The sequence below is a fragment of the Impatiens glandulifera genome, chromosome 1 (genome assembly GCF_907164915.1).
Source record: "Impatiens glandulifera chromosome 1, dImpGla2.1, whole genome shotgun sequence".
Classification (NCBI taxonomy): domain Eukaryota; kingdom Viridiplantae; phylum Streptophyta; class Magnoliopsida; order Ericales; family Balsaminaceae; genus Impatiens; species Impatiens glandulifera.
The window spans coordinates 151,483,897-151,502,143 of NC_061862.1; the positions used below are offsets into that span (position 1 = coordinate 151,483,897).

Here is an 18,247-nt window from a genome sequence, read left to right on the forward strand (position 1 = left end):
GAGACTTGGTCTATCAAGAGTTATAATAAGTTTATCATTAGTAGCTGAATTTACAACCACCACTCATACAAAAATAAAGAAATGTGACTAAGTAGAGATTGTACCAAATTGAAAAATACAAATAGAAGTGTGAATGCACGATATAAATAAATACCTTCATAGGAGGATTATGATACTTTTGTTGTTATTATGTATCTATATAGAATTATTTCTTAAGTATATTTAAATTTCAATGTGGTGGAATTAGAAAAGTCCTTTTGAGATACAAAACAAGTCTACCTTCGGATTTTATGACTAATTATTTATGTATTTTTGGTAAGGAACTAGCATGGAAAATGTTTATTTGTTCTTATTATTTTCTCTCTTCACAAATGATTTTTTTTTTATCAATTTCAAGATAAAATCAGACATTTGTAATGATTGTTTCTAATTTTCTAAGGATCACAATAATGGTCATTTAAATTGCATGTCCATATCCTGACTCCTGAGAAGTCCACTACTTCAAAGGATAAATGGGCTTTATAAGTTTAAATTGGGCTTTTTAAGTTTGCTATAATGTAAAAATATTCATTTAAAAATTAACGATAATAATTTATAAATTATTTCAATTTATAATTTTAAAAATAAGGTTTTATTAATTTAAAATATATATTAATTATTTAAATAAATAAACTCGTAATTGATTTTTTAACTCTAACGATCATTTATTTATTATTATTACTCAGACTAATTTATATTAATTTATATAAATAATAATAAAATTTAACTAATATTTTTTTAGATTAAATTTTATAATTTAAAATCATCTCTAGAATTTACTGGGACCTATTTAAAAAAAAAAAAAAGTTTGAACACTACTTTTAAATAAGCTCTCATTTTAATAAATTCAAAATATGAAAAAATAAGTCAACTAGGTTATTAAAATTCTTAATCAATTCTATTAAACAATTTTTTTATATTTAAACACTAAAATATATTTTTTTTTCCTTCAAACATGTGGAGAAATTAACAAAAACAAAAAAAAAATTAAAATTTGCTTAGTTCAGCCCAATTTTTGGAGCCTAACCATCATTGATGTAGGGTACCAAATTACCAAATGTCACTCTCAAATCATGAAAATTCCACACCTTTCAATCAATGCTAATAGAGATGTTTTTGAAAGGACTAAGTTAATTAATTCAGTCATTTGCTTAACAAATTGGAGAAGTTCGGTATCAAAACATGCCCCTTCTCGAAGCTTTTTAAAATCTTGCACCAAACAATTAAGAATAGTGTTGAGCTAGCAATTTTATTCAAATCTGTCTAAATTTATGACTTTTAATTATATGTCTAACATAATACCTTACATTAATCACCTCTTTCAACAAGATGTTCATATTGTCAGTCTATTGGAAGTACTGGATTTGAGCCTGCTAGACGACACGTTTGGCTTACCTAGTTAAACTAGGTTGAGTGTTTGCGAGTTATGTGTGTTTAACCCGCGGAAATTAGTTGCACTCGAAAGAAAGAGGAACTCAACGTTCTAAATAAATAAATAAAATATTTTAGTGAAATTGAATTTGAGATCCTGGATTCGAGACTGTCATGTGTCACGTTCTGCTCGACTAGTTAAATTGGGTTGAGTATTTACGAGTTATTAGTGTTTAATCTGCGGAAATTAGTCGTTTTCTTCTGAAAGAGAAACAGACCTAACGTTTAAAAAAATAAAAATAAAATGTATTTAGTGAAATTGAGTTTGAGGTCCAGCGTATGAGCTCGTCAGGCAGTACGTTCTGCTCGACTAGTTAAGTGAGGTTGCATATTTGCGGGCTATGTGTGTTTAAACTGCGAAAATTAGTGGTTCTAAAGGAGAATTAAAACCATTAAAAAAATTAAAAAAATAAAAAAGTTAATTGAATTTAAGACAATTGGTCACTCTGCTAATACTGTACCTTAAAGACATTCTTTAATAACTAGCATTTAGCCCGTGCATTTGCACGAGTAATAATATAAAAACCGTGAAAAAAAATTACGGATAACATTTTTTATTTTATTTTTAACCGTTTTAAGTTTATGGGTGAGTCAACCCACAATCCGACACAAGTATTAATTTACTCAACATCATTATATATTAGTTAGTTAAAAAGTTGAACTTATATTAATATTAAAACGTCCCGCGTTTATCAAATTTGGTGTTGAATTTAAAATATAAAGTCTTTGTAGCCTAGTTGGTTAAAGAGTTGTACTTGTTTTGTTAGGTTGCAAGTTCGAAACATACCTCTAGCATTTTTAATTTTATTTTTAACCGTTTTAAATTTAAAAACGGGTCAACCCACAATCCGACCCAAGTATCCAAATTAACCACAGCTCTCGACCCGGCAATCCGGACACTTTAAAAATTAAGCATCATTATATATATATAGATTAGTTAGTTAAAAAGTTGAACTTATATTAATATTAAAACGTCCCGCGTTTATCAAATTTGGTGTTGAATTTAAAATATAAAGTCTTTGTAGCCTAGTTGGTTAAAGAGTTGTACTTGTTTTGTTAGGTTGCAAGTTCGAAACATACCTCTAGCATTTTTAATTTTATTTTTAACCGTTTTAAATTTAAAAACGGGTCAACCCACAATCCGACCCAAGTATCCAAATTAACCACAGCTCTCGACCCGGCAATCCGGACACTTTAAAAATTAAGCATCATTATATATATATATAGATTAATTAGTTAAAAAGTTGAATTTATATTAATATTAAAACGTCCCGCGTTTATCAAATTTGGTGTTGAATTTAAAATATAAAGTCTTTGTAGCCTAGTTGGTTAAAGATTTGTACTTGTTTTGTTAGGTTGCAAGTTCGAAACATACCTCTAGCATTTTTAATTTTATTTTTAACCGTTTTAAATTTAAAAACGGGTCAACCCACAATCCGACCCAAGTATCCAAATTAACCACAGCTCTCGACCCGGCAATCCGGACACTTTAAAAATTAAGCATCATTATATATATATAGATTAGTTAGTTAAAAAGTTGAACTTATATTAATATTAAAACGTCCCGCGTTTATCAAATTTGGTGTTGAATTTAAAATATAAAGTCTTTGTAGCCTAGTTGGTTAAAGAGTTGTACTTGTTTTGTTAGGTTGCAATTCGAAACATACCTCTAGCATTTTTAATTTTATTTTTAACCGTTTTAAATTTAAAAACGGGTCAACCCACAATCCGACCCAAGTATCCAAATTAACCACAGCTCTCGACCCGGCAATCCGGACACTTTAAAAATTAAGCATCATTATATATATATATATATTAGTTAGTTAAAAAGTTGAACTTATATTAATATTAAAACGTCCCGCGTTTATCAAATTTGGTGTTGAATTTAAAATATAAAGTCTTTGTAGCTTAGTTGGTTAAAGAGTTGTACTTGTTTTGTTAGGTTGCAAGTTCGAAACATACCTCTAGCATTTTTAATTTTATTTTTAACCGTTTTAAATTTAAAAACGGGTCAACCCACAATCCGACCCAAGTATCCAAATTAACCACAGCTCTCGACCCGGCAATCCGGACACTTTAAAAATTAAGCATCATTATATATATATAGATTAGTTAGTTAAAAAGTTGAACTTATATTAATATTAAAACGTCCCGCGTTTATCAAATTTGGTGTTGAATTTAAAATATAAAGTGTTTGTAGCCTAGTTGGTTAAAGAGTTGTACTTGTTTTGTTAGGTTGCAAGTTCGAAACATACCTCTAGCATTTTTAATTTTATTTTTAACCGTTTTAAATTTAAAAACGGGTCAACCCACAATCCGACCCAAGTATCCAAATTAACCACAGCTCTCGACCCGGCAATCCGGACACTATAAAAATTAAGCATCATTATATATATATAGATTAGTTAGTTAAAAAGTTGAACTTATATTAATATTAAAACGTCCCGCGTTTATCAAATTTGGTGTTGAATTTAAAATATAAAGTCTTTGTAGCCTAGTTGGTTAAAGAGTTGTACTTGTTTTGTTAGGTTGCAATTCGAAACATACCTCTAGCATTTTTAATTTTATTTTTAACCGTTTTAAATTTAAAAACGGGTCAACCCACAATCCGACCCAAGTATCCAAATTAACCACAGCTCTCGACCCGGCAATCCGGACACTTTAAAAATTAAGCATCATTATATATATATATATATTAGTTAGTTAAAAAGTTGAACTTATATTAATATTAAAACGTCCCGCGTTTATCAAATTTGGTGTTGAATTTAAAATATAAAGTCTTTGTAGCTTAGTTGGTTAAAGAGTTGTACTTGTTTTGTTAGGTTGCAAGTTCGAAACATACCGATAGCATTTTTAATTTTATTTTTAACCGTTTTAAATTTAAAAACGGGTCAACCCACAATCCGACCCAAGTATCCAAATTAACCACAGCTCTCGACCCGGCAATCCGGACACTTTAAAAATTAAGCATCATTATATATATATAGATTAGGTAAACAAATCAAAATATTACAGTCATTAATTTTGGTTAGGTGTTCATATTAAAAGCTTTCAACCATTATTTTAAAGAAATTAATCTAATATTTTTCAGTTGAAAAATATTAGATTAAATGAAATTGTAAGAATAACAAGAGGTGGATATCCCGGCCTCTCCGAAATTCTGGGTTCGAACCCGTCAAACAACAAATTCTGCGTCTAGTTAAATGGTTAAGTGTATTTGTGGGTTATGTGTTTAACCCGCAATAATTAGTCGTACTCGCACTCTAAATAAGAAGTGGAACAACTATCTAAATTTATATATTTCATTCGGAACTGATTGACCTTTCCTCAAGTCTATTTATTTGATATATGTCCTTATATATAGTTTATCCCTTTGAAATAACAACTCTGAAAACACCATTTATGGTTTGAATTTAATGAGATATTTAAAAATTAAATATATCTAAACTAGTCTAACCCATATTTAAATAGGTCTAAAAGAAAGGTTTGTACAAAATATTTGCTTTTAAGTAAAAAAAAATATCTAAGGCAAAGAAATTAAAAATCAATCATAATTGTGTTTTCTTTTCAAATACAAACCATAACCAACTAAATTTAACTGAAAAAGTATTAAGGAGATCGGACTAAAAGTGTATTTGATTCCTTCCTACACTAAAAGTTCTAATTGTGAAGTACATGCTAGTTTATTTTATAGAATAAATTCTCTTGAAAAAAAAAAGAGTAATATAAATTATATAATAAGTTATAGGGAATTTTTTTGGATACTAATATTTGTGAACAAGTTATGCATATGATAATTTGTTATGAACTAAAAAAAGTAGGATAATTTTGTACAACAAGATGTGCATGTTAGAGTATTTTTCAACTCAACTATAGTTACTCTTATATGTTAGATTTGTATAATTGAAATTAGGATTATAATTCAAAATTTATAAGAATTGAAATTTAATTATAACTTAATTATTATATTGAGATAACTTATTTAATTACAATTTTAAAGTTGAAACGGTAGAAATGAAACATAAAAAATTATATATATTCAACTTCATATATTAATACTGATATATGAAAATAGATTATAATTTAAATAAAACATAAGTTACAGTAATTATAAACTGAAACTTATGAATGTGATTAATGTATCCCTAATTTTGATCAAGAAAGTATATATTTGAATTTATGAGGTAACTGAAATTTCTGTAAATGTGTAGTAAAATACATTAATATATATGAATTTAATGTCATAGGGTAATTAATATGTCAATGTGACAGTAAAAAATACTGACAGTAACTCATCAAAGTAAATACACACTTTTGGCTAATAGGAATTAATACTTTGAAGTTATTATTTGAGTTGTTTGACTTTTATTTTATTTTTTCTTTTGAAACAAATTTTTTATTTTAAGAAATTAATACTATTCCAGACTTATGATTTTCAAATCTGTTATTTTTCTAAGTATAATTATTGAGCTTTTAAAATATAATTTGAATTATTAATTATTCATCCCAATATGGTATGAGTTACACTGAGTTTTTATTTGTATTATAGGAAGTCACGAAAATTATTCACCTTTCATATTAATTTCTCGCTCTAATTTTAAGCGTTTTTAAATGAAAATTGAACATAAAATTTTTAATTTTAAAACCAGACTTATAATTTAAAGTATTATATTGTACTTCTAGTTTATAAGTTAATAATTATAACTAAACAATTAAGAATGGAATCATATATAAAGTAAATAAAGGTTAAAAAAAGTAGAATGAGTAAAAGGTGCATTACAAAGAATCCATAAAAGAGAAATATAGGAAAGCAAGACAACTAAAATTAGATAGTTATTTCAAGATAGGTATATTCTCACTTTGTATAGCAATCTCAATCAATTCTCAAAGCTTCATAATCCATTTTTGCACCAATTCCAATTATATTTAACCAAACATGGAACTGTTTCATACTTTTTGTTTTTCAATTTTAGTATAATACATTACATATATATATTAGAAAAACATTATAATATTGATGATTCAAACTTATTATGTCACATGATTGAAATTTAGGGAGGATTGTGGATAAGTTTGCTCAATTTTTTAAATATTTAAATATGGTTTTCCTATATCGGTCATATCTTATCATCATGACAGTTACATACAATTTTATATTTAGCGGATTGAATTTATTAAATATTAAATCGGGGGATAAGTTTTTGTTTATTCAACTCTATACACTTAATCATTAATATTCCCTTTTTTAAAATAGTTAATTAAAAAAAATAAAGTAAAAGACATGACTTTAATAATAAATTTAAACAATTTTTTTATTAAATAAAGATCATAAAAATTAAATATATAAGTAATAATTAAACTTTTCTCATGAGAATAAATAAACAATAAGTCTTCAATTTAATATCTTAATAAATATAATATTCAACAATTTAATAAAAAAAATTATATTCAATGAGTTAAATATTATGAATGTTTAACTAAAAAATTGAACTTATTAACTTCAGAATATAATTGGTATTTTGTTTAAAGTAAACCGTTTTGTTAGCTCCCTCACTTCAAATTGAATGCAAACAAGTTTTCAAGAGACAATTGAATTTCTAATCTAATTCTATTAATCTTTTGAAAAAAATATTTCTCAATTAAATTTGGCAATCAATCTTATATGTTTGAACTAAAAGTAAAAGCTAAAAGGAAATAGTTAAGGGAAAATTAAAATATTTTTCAATCTTATATATTTGACCTAAAGGTAAAACTAAAAGTAAATAAATAGTGGAAAATGTGTATCTTTTTATTTTATTATTTTATTTCCTTCTATTTTTTAACCTTTTACCTCAAACATGCATATTAGATTGAAATGTTATATATTGTCAAATTTAAATAGAAATAGGCTATTTCACAAGATTTATTTGATATTATATATATATATATATATATATATATATATATATAAATATTTAACAATAAAATTAAAAAAAGTTTAAAAACAATTTAAATAGGTCCAATTATTTAAGAGTTAATGTTATTGTTAAAAGTTAAGTACGAGTTCCAAGTTAAATCTAATTAAACTAATCAAATTTTGTTATCTTACTTAAATGAGTTTGATTAATTTATTTTGGTTATAATAAAATAATTACATTTTTATAAATTTTAGACTTTCAGTGCCAACTTTTATACCATTAATATTTAGGAGTACTAACTTCTATGTATTCACAAGTTACAAAAATCCACTAAAACAATAAATTCATAGAAAATGAAACTCATCCATAAAAATAATTATGGTCCATATCATTAGTCATAATTTTAAATATTCAAACTTATATAATTTAAAATAAATAAAATCGTTAAATAAATCAAAGAAAATTCCATCATTTCAGTCCTGATTTTCTATTTATAGTTTATTGTGTTTAAAAAAAATGAAATATGAAACATTTAATTGACCACAAATTCTATGTGTAGGTAGGTGTGTTTGCGTGATAGTGTTTAACTTTTTCTGACCATATTTTTTTTAAAGAAAAGATGTTAATATTTAAAATTTTCAATTAAAATTATTAAGTAGCCTTTTTCTTGATTAAAAATTTGAAATTAAATTAATTAATCATAAAACTATAATTATCTTCTTAAAATAATTTGTGTAGTATTTTATTTTTAAATTTCAGATATTGAAAAATTCAATCTAAAAAGTATTATTTCATTCTACTCCTGAACCATTACAACAATTAATTTATTAATTTTTTTAAAATTTTATCATTATATATTAATATATTTTAAGTTTTTTTTATCAAAAATAAATATACCCTTTTGCAATCAAAACAAAGTATATTAGATTTTCACTCAATTTTAATTTTTACAAATTGAAGTGATATAATAAGATAACAGTAAAAATTGTGCTAATTTACTTTAAAAAAATAATTTTTTTTACTTAAAATAAAAAGAACAAATTAGTGGAATACATCTTATATTAATATTATATCACTTTTTCTTTTATCTCATAGTTAATTATTTTCACAAAATAATGAAATTAAATTAAAGTCATAAAAAGTTAAAAAATAAAATAAAACCTTCTAATCTCCCAACCATAAAATTCAAAATTTAAGGAAAAATAATTAAATGCAATTAAATTTTTTGTGCTTTATTCTTTACAGGCTGTTTATCAGTGATCAGAACTCAGAATCCCACACGTGGATTTTCACCGCTTTTATTAACCAAAATTATTTATTACTAATTTACACAGAAATATGGGGGGCTAAATTTGTCATTACATAAATTTACTTTGACCGATAAGATTAAGAAAATCACAAAAAATAACGTATGCATTAATTAGGTTCAAAATCCCAGTCTCAAAAATCAATACTCGAGGCTACTCGCTTTCATATTCCACCACCTGTCTTTATTAATTTATTAAATAAAATAGTCCAGTCAATTTACAGAGTAAGGTAAGGATATAAATGTACTTTAATTTAATTTTTGTTTTGTCTTTCTTTCTTAGGCCTTGTTTGTTTTTTTTTTAAATTTTTTCAATTTCTTACCTAAAACTCAAACATTTTATATATATTTTTTTAAATTAAGAAGAACTAGAACGACATTCTATCGACCAGCTACAACTCAAATCACTCTCGGTTGGAAACGAGTTTTAAGTCGACTACTACCACTGAACTACCTCGGTAAATAAGGGTATTTTCGTCAATAAACCTCTGAAAAATCAAAAGATCAAACAAGGTGTAAGTAGATCATCTTTTTGCATGAAGGGCGCTTGAAGACAGAGGAAACAGAGATGGACGCTTGGCATGGTTTCTCAACAATCTCTCACCAATTGTTCATCTTCTCTCTCTAATTCTTAAATTTCTTTTTTTTTTTTTTATTAAAGAGAAAATCACACTCCCTACCCTATTCACACCTGACCATGAACACGAATTCATCATTAGATACAGATTTAGTGAGAGAGAAGAGAAATTACAGAGTATTTTGTGATATGGGTGGAGAGAAATTTCTATGTTCATCAGCTTCTTCTTCATTTAAACTATTCCTCTTTGTTGTTCCATTGATTCTTATATCTGGGTTTGTTGGTTCAAGGACCAATTTGCTATTTACTTCAAGTTATAATTATTATCCATGGATATCAAGCTCTGTGTCTATTTCCCCTGCTTTATCACCTTCTTCAACAGATAATGGATCAAGTAATTTTGATTGGAATTCAACCCTTGTCAGCATAACATCGCCGCCGCCGTCACCGACATCGCCGCCGCCGCCGCTTTCTGTGGAAGAAATGACAGGAGCACCACCGCCAGTATGAAAATCTTTCTCTCCCTCTCTCTCATCTACTCTCTATATGATATTGTTTGAAGAATAAAACATTTCTTAGGTTCTTGGAAGATTGATATGAATTTGGAAATCTTTTCCTACTTTCCACTTACTTAAATTGAAGGTGTTTATAAGTTGAAATCGAATAAATTTGTTAAAGTAAACGGGGTTAGGATACAAATACAGTTAATAAAATTTTATAAGTAATTTGGTATTTTGATTGATATGTAAGTATAAGATTGGGCATATTGGTGTTTTTAGTGGAAATCGAAGGTTCTTAGAAGATTGATATGAATTGAGGAATCTTTTCTAACTTTTTAATTACTTTAATTGAAGGTGTTTTCAAGTTGAAATCGAAGAAACTATTTAAAATGAACCGGGGTTAAGATACAAATACAAATAATATTTAAATTTTGTATTTTGATTAATGTGTAATTGATTAGTATAAGATTGAGCATATTAAGTGTTTTTTTAGTGGAAATTGAAGCTAAAGGAAACGAGGTGGGAGAATGATTATTTAGGTTTTTAGAAGATTGATATGGATTTGGAATCTTTTTCATCTTTCTAATTGCTAAAATTTAAGGTGTTTTGAAGTTGAAATCGAATACATTGTTTAAAATATACGGTTTTAGGATACAATACAATTAGTATTTAAACTTTATAAGTAATTTATAATTTTGATTAATGTGTAATTGATTGGTATAAGATTGAGCATATTGGTGTTTTTAGTGGAATTCGAAGTTAAAGGAAACCAGGTCAGGGTATGAATACAATGAAGAAATGATTACAAGGTTTTTAGAAGATTGATATTTGTTCGGAGATATCTTCTATTTACTTAAATTTAATGTGTTATTGTTAAAATAAATGGGGTTAGGGTAAGATTACAATTGAAAATTCGATTATTTAGGTTAAATGGATAAATATTATTGTCTTTAATATTTAAATTTTATAAGTAATTTGGTATTTTTGATTGACCGTAATTGATTAATATAAGATTAAGCATATTGGTGTTTTAGTGAAGATCAAACTTCGAAGGTAAAAGAACTCAGAGTTAGAATATGAATAATATGAATACAATGCAAAACTGATTATTTGGGTTGTTCGGAGATTGATATGAATTTAAAATCTATTCTTACTTTCTTTTTACTTAAATTTAAGGTGTTATTGTTTAAAATAAATGGGCTTAGAGTACGAATACAATTGAAGATTTGATTGTTTAGGTTAATTGGATAAATATTATTGTCTATAATATTTAAATTTTATAAGCAATCTGTTGTTTTGATTGATGTGTAATTGATTAGTGATTGGGGGCTCCTAATTGGTGTTTTTGGTGAAGATCGAAACTTGAAAAAACCGGGTTTGGATATGAATACAATGGAAACTGGATTATTTAGGATAAATTGATAAACATTATTGTCTTTAATATTTAAATTTTACAAGTAATTTGGTATTATTATGATTGATGGGTAACTTGATTAGTGTAAGAGTGGGCAAGTAGTCACTTTCACATATATGAATAAAAGTCATGATTAATTATAGAAACAGAACTTTATTAAGAGTTCTTCTCTTAATTTGATTCTTGATTACCTTTAATTAGATTCCATTTTGATGAATTTGAAATGTAGGTGGAGAATTTCAGTAACAATCTGTCAAATGTTGCTCCATCCCCCGTGATTTCGGATTCATCGCGAAAATGGAGTGAAATTGAGTTGATTGAAGCTGGCCTTGCCCGAGTTCGGTCTTCGGTAATGGAAGCTAAGAACAGCAGTTATAAAAATGTTCAAGATCCAGATTTTATTCCTAAAGGTCCTATGTATTGGAATGCTAATGCTTTTCTAAAGAGCTATCAAGAAATGGAGAAACAATTCAAGATATTTGTATATGAAGAAGGACAAATCCCAATATTTCATAATGGTCCTTGTGGAAGTATATATGCAATGGAAGGTAATTTCATCAATAACATGGAAGTTAGCAAGTTTAGGACAAGAAATCCCGAGAAAGCTCAAGCCTTTTTCCTTCCGTTTAGCGTCGCTTCAATTGTTCACTTTGTTTACGAGCCCAATTCGCATAATTGGGCTCCTTTAAAGCGGTTAGTCAAGGATTATGGTCATTTTATCGCCACAAAGCATCCACATTGGAACCGTAGTCGTGGGGCTGATCACTTCATGCTCGCTTGCCATGATTGGGTACGTCTCAAACTAACATTACTCTCACTTACATAATCAAGGTGTTCTTAGCGAAAATTAGTATTTGAGTTTTTTTTAAGGTTTTAGTGAAACTTTGTGTTTTCAGGGACCCGAGCTTTCGAAATCCTACCCGGGCATGTTTGAGAATTCAATTCGTGCGTTATGCAATGCTAATACATCGGAAGGGTTCAAACCGATTAAAGATGTGTCTATTCCGGAAATCAATCTTCCGGGTGGCAAGATTGATCGTTTGCTCGGTGGTCCATCTCCATCCAAACGTCCAATACTAGTTTTCTTTGCAGGCGGGGTCCATGGACCGGTTAGACCGATTCTTCTAGAGCATTGGGAGAATAAAGACCCCGATGTACAAGTCTATCGTTACCTTAAAAAGGGTATTTCTTATCACGACATGTTAAGAAAGAGTAGATTTTGTATTTGCGCTAGCGGATACGAGGTAGCAAGTCCGAGGATGGTTGAGGCGCTCTACACGGGTTGTGTCCCTGTAATTATTAAGGATAATTATGTTGCTCCATTTAGCGATGTTTTGAATTGGAATGCATTCTCGGTTGAGATCCCGGTGAAGGACATACCAAACTTGAAGAATATTTTGATGGGGATATCTCAAAGACGATACATAAGACTTCAAACAAGGGGAGTACAAGTGAGAAGACATTTCATTGTAAACGTGCCTCCTAAAAGATTCGATGTCTTTCACATGACACTTCACTCGATCTGGCTAAGAAGACTTAATGTTCGAGTTCAAGACATGTGATCTTTGGTCTTGACCGATTGAGGCTAAACCTAAAACAATGCACTAATTTGTTCATAGGGAAGATAAGAACATAATTAGAAAAGAGCAAAATGTGCTTTTTGTTGCTTAATAGTGTTTGTTTTCTCTTTGTAAGTGCTGAATATTTTTGTCCCCTTCCATGTAATTGTAATTTTTTTTAGCAAGTTAAGCTAATAATGTTAGATTTACTTAATATATATATATATTTTTAATTAACTAAGGTGTTTTAGATTTACTTATTATAATAAGATTTTTTACTGTTAGCAGTTCAATTAGATAATATTATATATGTTGTCTATCTCTAGCTGTTTATACGGCCTTGGGGTAAGCTTAAATAAAAAGTGTTTAGTTTAGTGTTTATTAAATTTGTTATAATTTTAAATAAAGAGTGTTTAACTTAGTGGTGAAAATAAATATTTAAAATGTTTAGTTGATTGTTGGTTTAAATTTTATTTAAAAGCTATTTTTTTAATTCATTTTTAAAATAGACTTAGGGCAACAATATTTTCAATCTTTTTTTTTACCCGAGGCTGAGGCAGCCCAAATTTCAGAGCCGACACTGCCTATTGGTCTCCTAAACCGACTCTTACTACTGAGCTACCTTGGTGGAATACATCTCATATTTTTTATACAACTTATGAACACATTCATCCATTCACATTCTATTTTATACTTACAGAGGAGTAAGTAATATGTTTAATTTTTTTTTTTTATGAAAATACCAAATTGAAGTGAAAATAAATAATAGATTAATTTCTTAAATTTGAATTAACTGATCTATGGGTTAATAGAACTAGCTGCCCAAATTTTGATAGAAAAATCTATTTGTTATTAGAATTTTTTCAAATTTTGGTTTAATTAAATGATTCAGACAAATTTATAAGATATTATTCTCTATCCCTAATTAGTAAAACAAGGTTTGTGTGTACATTTAATAAAAATAATGGAACTATATATTTTCCTTTATTTATTGGACATTTTTCTGTTACATTTTTCCTTGTTTGGGCTTAATTAGTTTTGATAAGACAATAATGAAGGGAGGACATGTCAAAGGATGTAAGGTATTTTGATTCAATAGTTTAGACATCTTATTTAAGACTATGCTATTTATGTGAAGACGACTAATTTAGAGCGTCATAAAACAAATATAATATTGTCATAAATTATTTTTATATCTCTATATATATTTGGCTATATATATTGAGAGAAAAGATAGAGATATTATATTTTTTTTAGTGAAATAATAAGTAAAATATTTTGGGCATAATAAAAATATCGTATCGCAAAATTCATATAAGTATCATATCTTACTATATCAAAATTATCGGTACAATAAATAAATAAAATTTTAATTTTTTTACATATTATATATATAATTACTTATAAGCAAAGACGATCTAAAAAGAAATTTAAGTGAGCTTGAATTTTGTATATATAATCCTGAACTCAGCCTTGTCATTCATTTGAGAATGACTAAGAACTTCATTAGATTAATAGAAGAAAATTGAAATATTTTTGTTAAATTAGTTTCTGGATTGTAAAGAAAATACTTATAGATGTGGATAGTTTATATAGTTTATAAAATTAGCTGAAAATTATTTGCTTGTAAAGGAAATTAGAAGGGAAATTTGATAATATAACCCTTAAAAGAAGGGTATTTTGATTTTTAACTTTACTAATAAAGTTTTTGTTTTTTAACTTTTTTTTTAAATTTTTTCCAATTTTACCCTTAATAACCTTTTTACTTTTTTTTTTTTTTTTTTCTTTTTTTTTCTTCCTTTTCCTTTCCCCTTCTCCTTCCCGTTTTCCCTTTACTCCCCGTCTCTTCCTCTTCCTGGCGACACGGCGACACCGTCCCTCTCTCTTCCCCGGCGACACAGCCCCGCGCCACCGTCCCTCTCTCTTCCTCGGCGACACAGCCCCACGCTCAACCCCTCTCTTTCCTTTGCTCAACCCTTCTCTCACTATGACCGCATTCTTCGAAACATGGTACTTTTTGCGTTTTCTAGTTGATAGTTTGTTAAAGTGAAAGTTCTTGATATACTTTGGTTGTTCCACTAATTCTTGCTTTTCATAAGTTATTAAGTAGTATTTAGTTAGAGTTAAAATGCTTAGTTTAGGGTTTGGGCTTTGGGCGTGGCTCTTGGGCGTGGGGCGTGGCCCTAGGGCGTGGGTCGTGGCCCTTGGACGTGAGTCGTGGCCCTTGGGCGTGGGTCGTGGCCCTTGGGCGTGGGGCGTGGCCCTTGGGCGTGGGGCGTGGCCCTTGGGCGTGGGGCGTGGCCCTTGGGCGTGGGGCGTGGCCCTTGGGCGTGGGGCGTGGCCCTTGGGCGTGGGGCGTGGCCCTTGGGCGTGGGGCGTGGCCCTTGGGCGTGGGGCGTGGCCCTTGGGCGTGGGGAGTGGCCCTTGGGCTTGGGGCGTGGCCCTTGGGCGTGGGTCGCGGCCCTTGGGCGTGGGGCGTGGCCCTTGGGCGTGGGTCGTGGCCCTTGGGCGTGGGGCGTGACCCTTGGGCGTGGGGCGTGACCCTTGGGCGTGGGGCGTGGCCCTTGGGCCTTACTTCCCTACCCTGTTTCTGTTTTCATTATCTTCCTTCACTACTAGCTAGATACCAGTACTAATATCTGATTTGGTCTGTAAAAATAGGGAAATACCCAGAAAGTTATCGAGAAAGATGTCACATTTTTCTTCTGTAAAGACTCTCCTCCTCCCTGGTTCGATGGCAGATATCCACATTTACTCTTTAATCTCTATTAATCTTGATCATAATACTGTTTGATATACTCAATAATAAAAAAACTTGTATTTATTCTTCTACACATACTGCATCACTAAATTCCTTGTCATTTTTTGTTCTCGTAGTATTTTAAGAGATTTTGGATTCGACCCACTTGGATTAGGTAAGCGTGCATTTGTTTGATAGATTGAAGAAAACCAATCATATGTTAAATGGATGGTTTGATCTCAGGATCTGATTCGGAACTGCTGAAATGGTTTGCACAAGCTGAGCTAATACACAGCAGATGGGCAATGCTTGCTGTGTCTGGAATTCTGATTCCAGAATGGCTAGAAAGTCTGGGGTTTATTGAGAAGTTCTCTTGGTACGATGCAGGAGCACAAGAATACTTCGCAGATTCCACAACTCTGTTTGTGGTGCAATTGGGGCTAATGGGTTGGGTTGAAGGACGGAGATGGGCAGACATAATAAAACCAGGGTGCGTGAATATAGAACCGAGTTTTCCACATAAGAAGAAGCCAGAGGTCGATGTTGGCTATCCAGGCGGGCTTTGGTTCGACCCTTTGATGTGGGGTAGAGGGTCACCGGAGCCAGTGATGGTTCTTAGGACTAAAGAGATCAAGAATGGTCGGCTTGCCATGCTTGCATTCATTGGGTTTGTTTTTCAGGCAATTTATACAGGACAAGGCCCTTTAGAGAATCTTTCAGCTCATATTGTTGATCTAGGACACTACAATGTCTTCTCGGTACTGCAACTTTCATGCTTCGATCATATTCTTAATTTTCCAGATTGAAACATCAAATTTTGTACTAATTTTGAAAACATTTGGTTTGCAGGCTTTCACATCGCACTAGTGCTTGCTCTGCAGTAAGGAAGGAGCGCCAAGAATTTACATGCCAACGATGCTGTGTTTCTTCTTGTCTTCTTGATTTTGTCCATTTGCAAATGTAAATATTATTTGAAAATGACCATTCGGATTATTTGTTGGTCAAATCTCGATGTGCTCTTAATGAAAAGATACGAAATTCATGCTATATTTCTATAAGTTTAAACATGGTGAAAGTTAAGCTTAAACATGGTGAAAGTGAAAACCATGATCCAACTTCAGAATTGAGCTCAAATAACATGCCTGAAATTCCTACCTAAGTCAAGTGAATTAGATGCAACTGAATAGAAACTTGACATGAGTTAGGTTACTCAAAAAAAGGATTTCTATTTGACAGAATTCAAACCACTAAATCAAAGATGAGACAAAATTATAATAAATAAAAAGATACTATGTATTATGTAACCCCTGAACTAAGGCATTGCTTGATGTTTTAATGATACTTTTCTATGAATATCTTGTTTTATATAAAAAAAAATATGAAAATTAATCCAACTAAAAAATCAAAAAGTAATAAGTAATGACAAAATATATACTTCCCCTTGAAGTAAGAATCATTTTGTAGATTGTATGATATGTATATACATTATACAATATACATAGGTCCAACTTTAACAATAAATGGCTATATATGACAGGTCGTCCTCATGTTTTTCATGCCTAAACCCGAGCAAATAAATAAATGATTAATTATAGGAGGGAGATCTCTAAAACGACAAGTACAAAATATCACACAACATTGAATCTACATAAAGAATTAACAAAATCTGAATGACTGACAGTAATTATAGCATAATAGATTATTAGTGTAGAGAGAAAGGTGGATTTAATTTGATCATCCTCCCTATCGTTTCACACGCATATCTTTCACACATGAAATGATATGGGGTTTTCCATTTTCAGAATATATATAAAGGTGTGGAATCTGCGAAGTATTCTTGTGCTCCTGCATCGTACCAAGAGAACTTCTCAATAAACCCCAGACTTTCTAGCCATTCTGGAATCAGAATTCCAGACACAGCAAGCATTGCCCATCTGCTGTGTATTAGCTCAGCTTGTGCAAACCATTTCAGCAGTTCCGAATTAGATCCTGAGATCAAACCATCCATTTAACATATGATTGGTTTTCTTCAATCTATCAAACAAATGCACGCTTACCTAATCCAAGTGGGTCGAATCCAAAATCTCCTGAAATACTACGAGAACAAAAAATGACAAGGAATTTAGTGATGCAGTATGTGTAGAAGAATAAATACAAGTTTTTTTATTATTGAGAATATCAAACTGTATTATGATCAAGATTAATAGAGATTAAAGAGTAAATGTGGATACCTGCCATCGAACCAGGGAGGAGGAGAGTCTTTACAGAAGAAAAATGTGACATCTTTCTCGATAACTTTCTGGGTATTTCCCTATTTTTACAGACCAAATCAGATATTAGTACTGGTATCTAGCTAGTAGTGAAGGAAGATAATGAAAACAGAAACAGGGTAGGGAAGTAAGGCCCAAGGGCCACGCCCCACGCCCAAGGGTCACGCCCCACGCCCAAGGGCCACGACCCACGCCCAAGGGCCACGCCCCACGCCCAAGGGCCACGCCCCACGCCCAAGGGCCACTCCCCACGCCCAAGGGCCACGCCCCACGCCCAAGGGCCACTCCCCACGCCCAAGGGCCACGCCCCACGCCCAAGGGCCACGACCCACGCCCAAGGGCCACGACCCACGCCCAAGGGCCACACCCCACGCCCAAGGGCCACGACCCACGCCCAAGGGCCACGACCCACGCCCAAGGGCCACGCCCCACGCCCAAGAGCCACGCCCAAAGCCCAAACCCTAAACTAAGCATTTTAACTCTAACTAAATACTACTTAATAACTTATGAAAAG

General features: G+C 30.7%; 2 protein-coding genes across 2 annotated transcripts; both read left to right on the top strand.

Annotated features, from left to right (window-relative positions):
- The first annotated feature begins 9,334 nt into the window (after positions 1–9,334).
- Positions 9,335–12,942, top strand: LOC124915389 (probable glycosyltransferase At5g03795). Its single transcript, XM_047456099.1, has 3 exons — positions 9,335–9,754; positions 11,394–11,954; positions 12,061–12,942. Exons 1-3 carry the CDS (start codon positions 9,371–9,373, stop codon positions 12,724–12,726), a joined length of 1,611 nt encoding a protein of 536 aa, XP_047312055.1. The 5' UTR covers positions 9,335–9,370; the 3' UTR covers positions 12,727–12,942.
- Positions 12,943–15,687: 2,745 nt separating this feature from the next.
- LOC124911148 (photosystem I chlorophyll a/b-binding protein 6, chloroplastic-like) lies at positions 15,688–16,507 on the top strand. The gene has a single exon (XM_047451596.1). It carries the CDS (start codon positions 15,688–15,690, stop codon positions 16,267–16,269), a length of 582 nt encoding a protein of 193 aa, XP_047307552.1. The 3' UTR covers positions 16,270–16,507.
- The last annotated feature ends 1,740 nt before the right edge of the window (positions 16,508–18,247 follow it).

What these genes read in the sequence shown, in the direction of transcription:
- LOC124915389 (XM_047456099.1), top strand. Translation starts at nt 9,371, where the DNA reads ATGAACACGAATTCATCATTAGATACAGATTTAGTGAGAGAGAAGAGA. An exon ending in TGACAGGAGCACCACCGCCA is followed by an intron (nt 9,755 to 11,393) that starts GTATGAAAATCT and finishes TTTGAAATGTAG; the next exon opens with GTGGAGAATTTCAGTAACAA. An exon ending in TGCTCGCTTGCCATGATTGG is followed by an intron (nt 11,955 to 12,060) that starts GTACGTCTCAAA and finishes TTGTGTTTTCAG; the next exon opens with GGACCCGAGCTTTCGAAATC.
- LOC124911148 (XM_047451596.1), top strand. Translation starts at nt 15,688, where the DNA reads ATGGATGGTTTGATCTCAGGATCTGATTCGGAACTGCTGAAATGGTTT.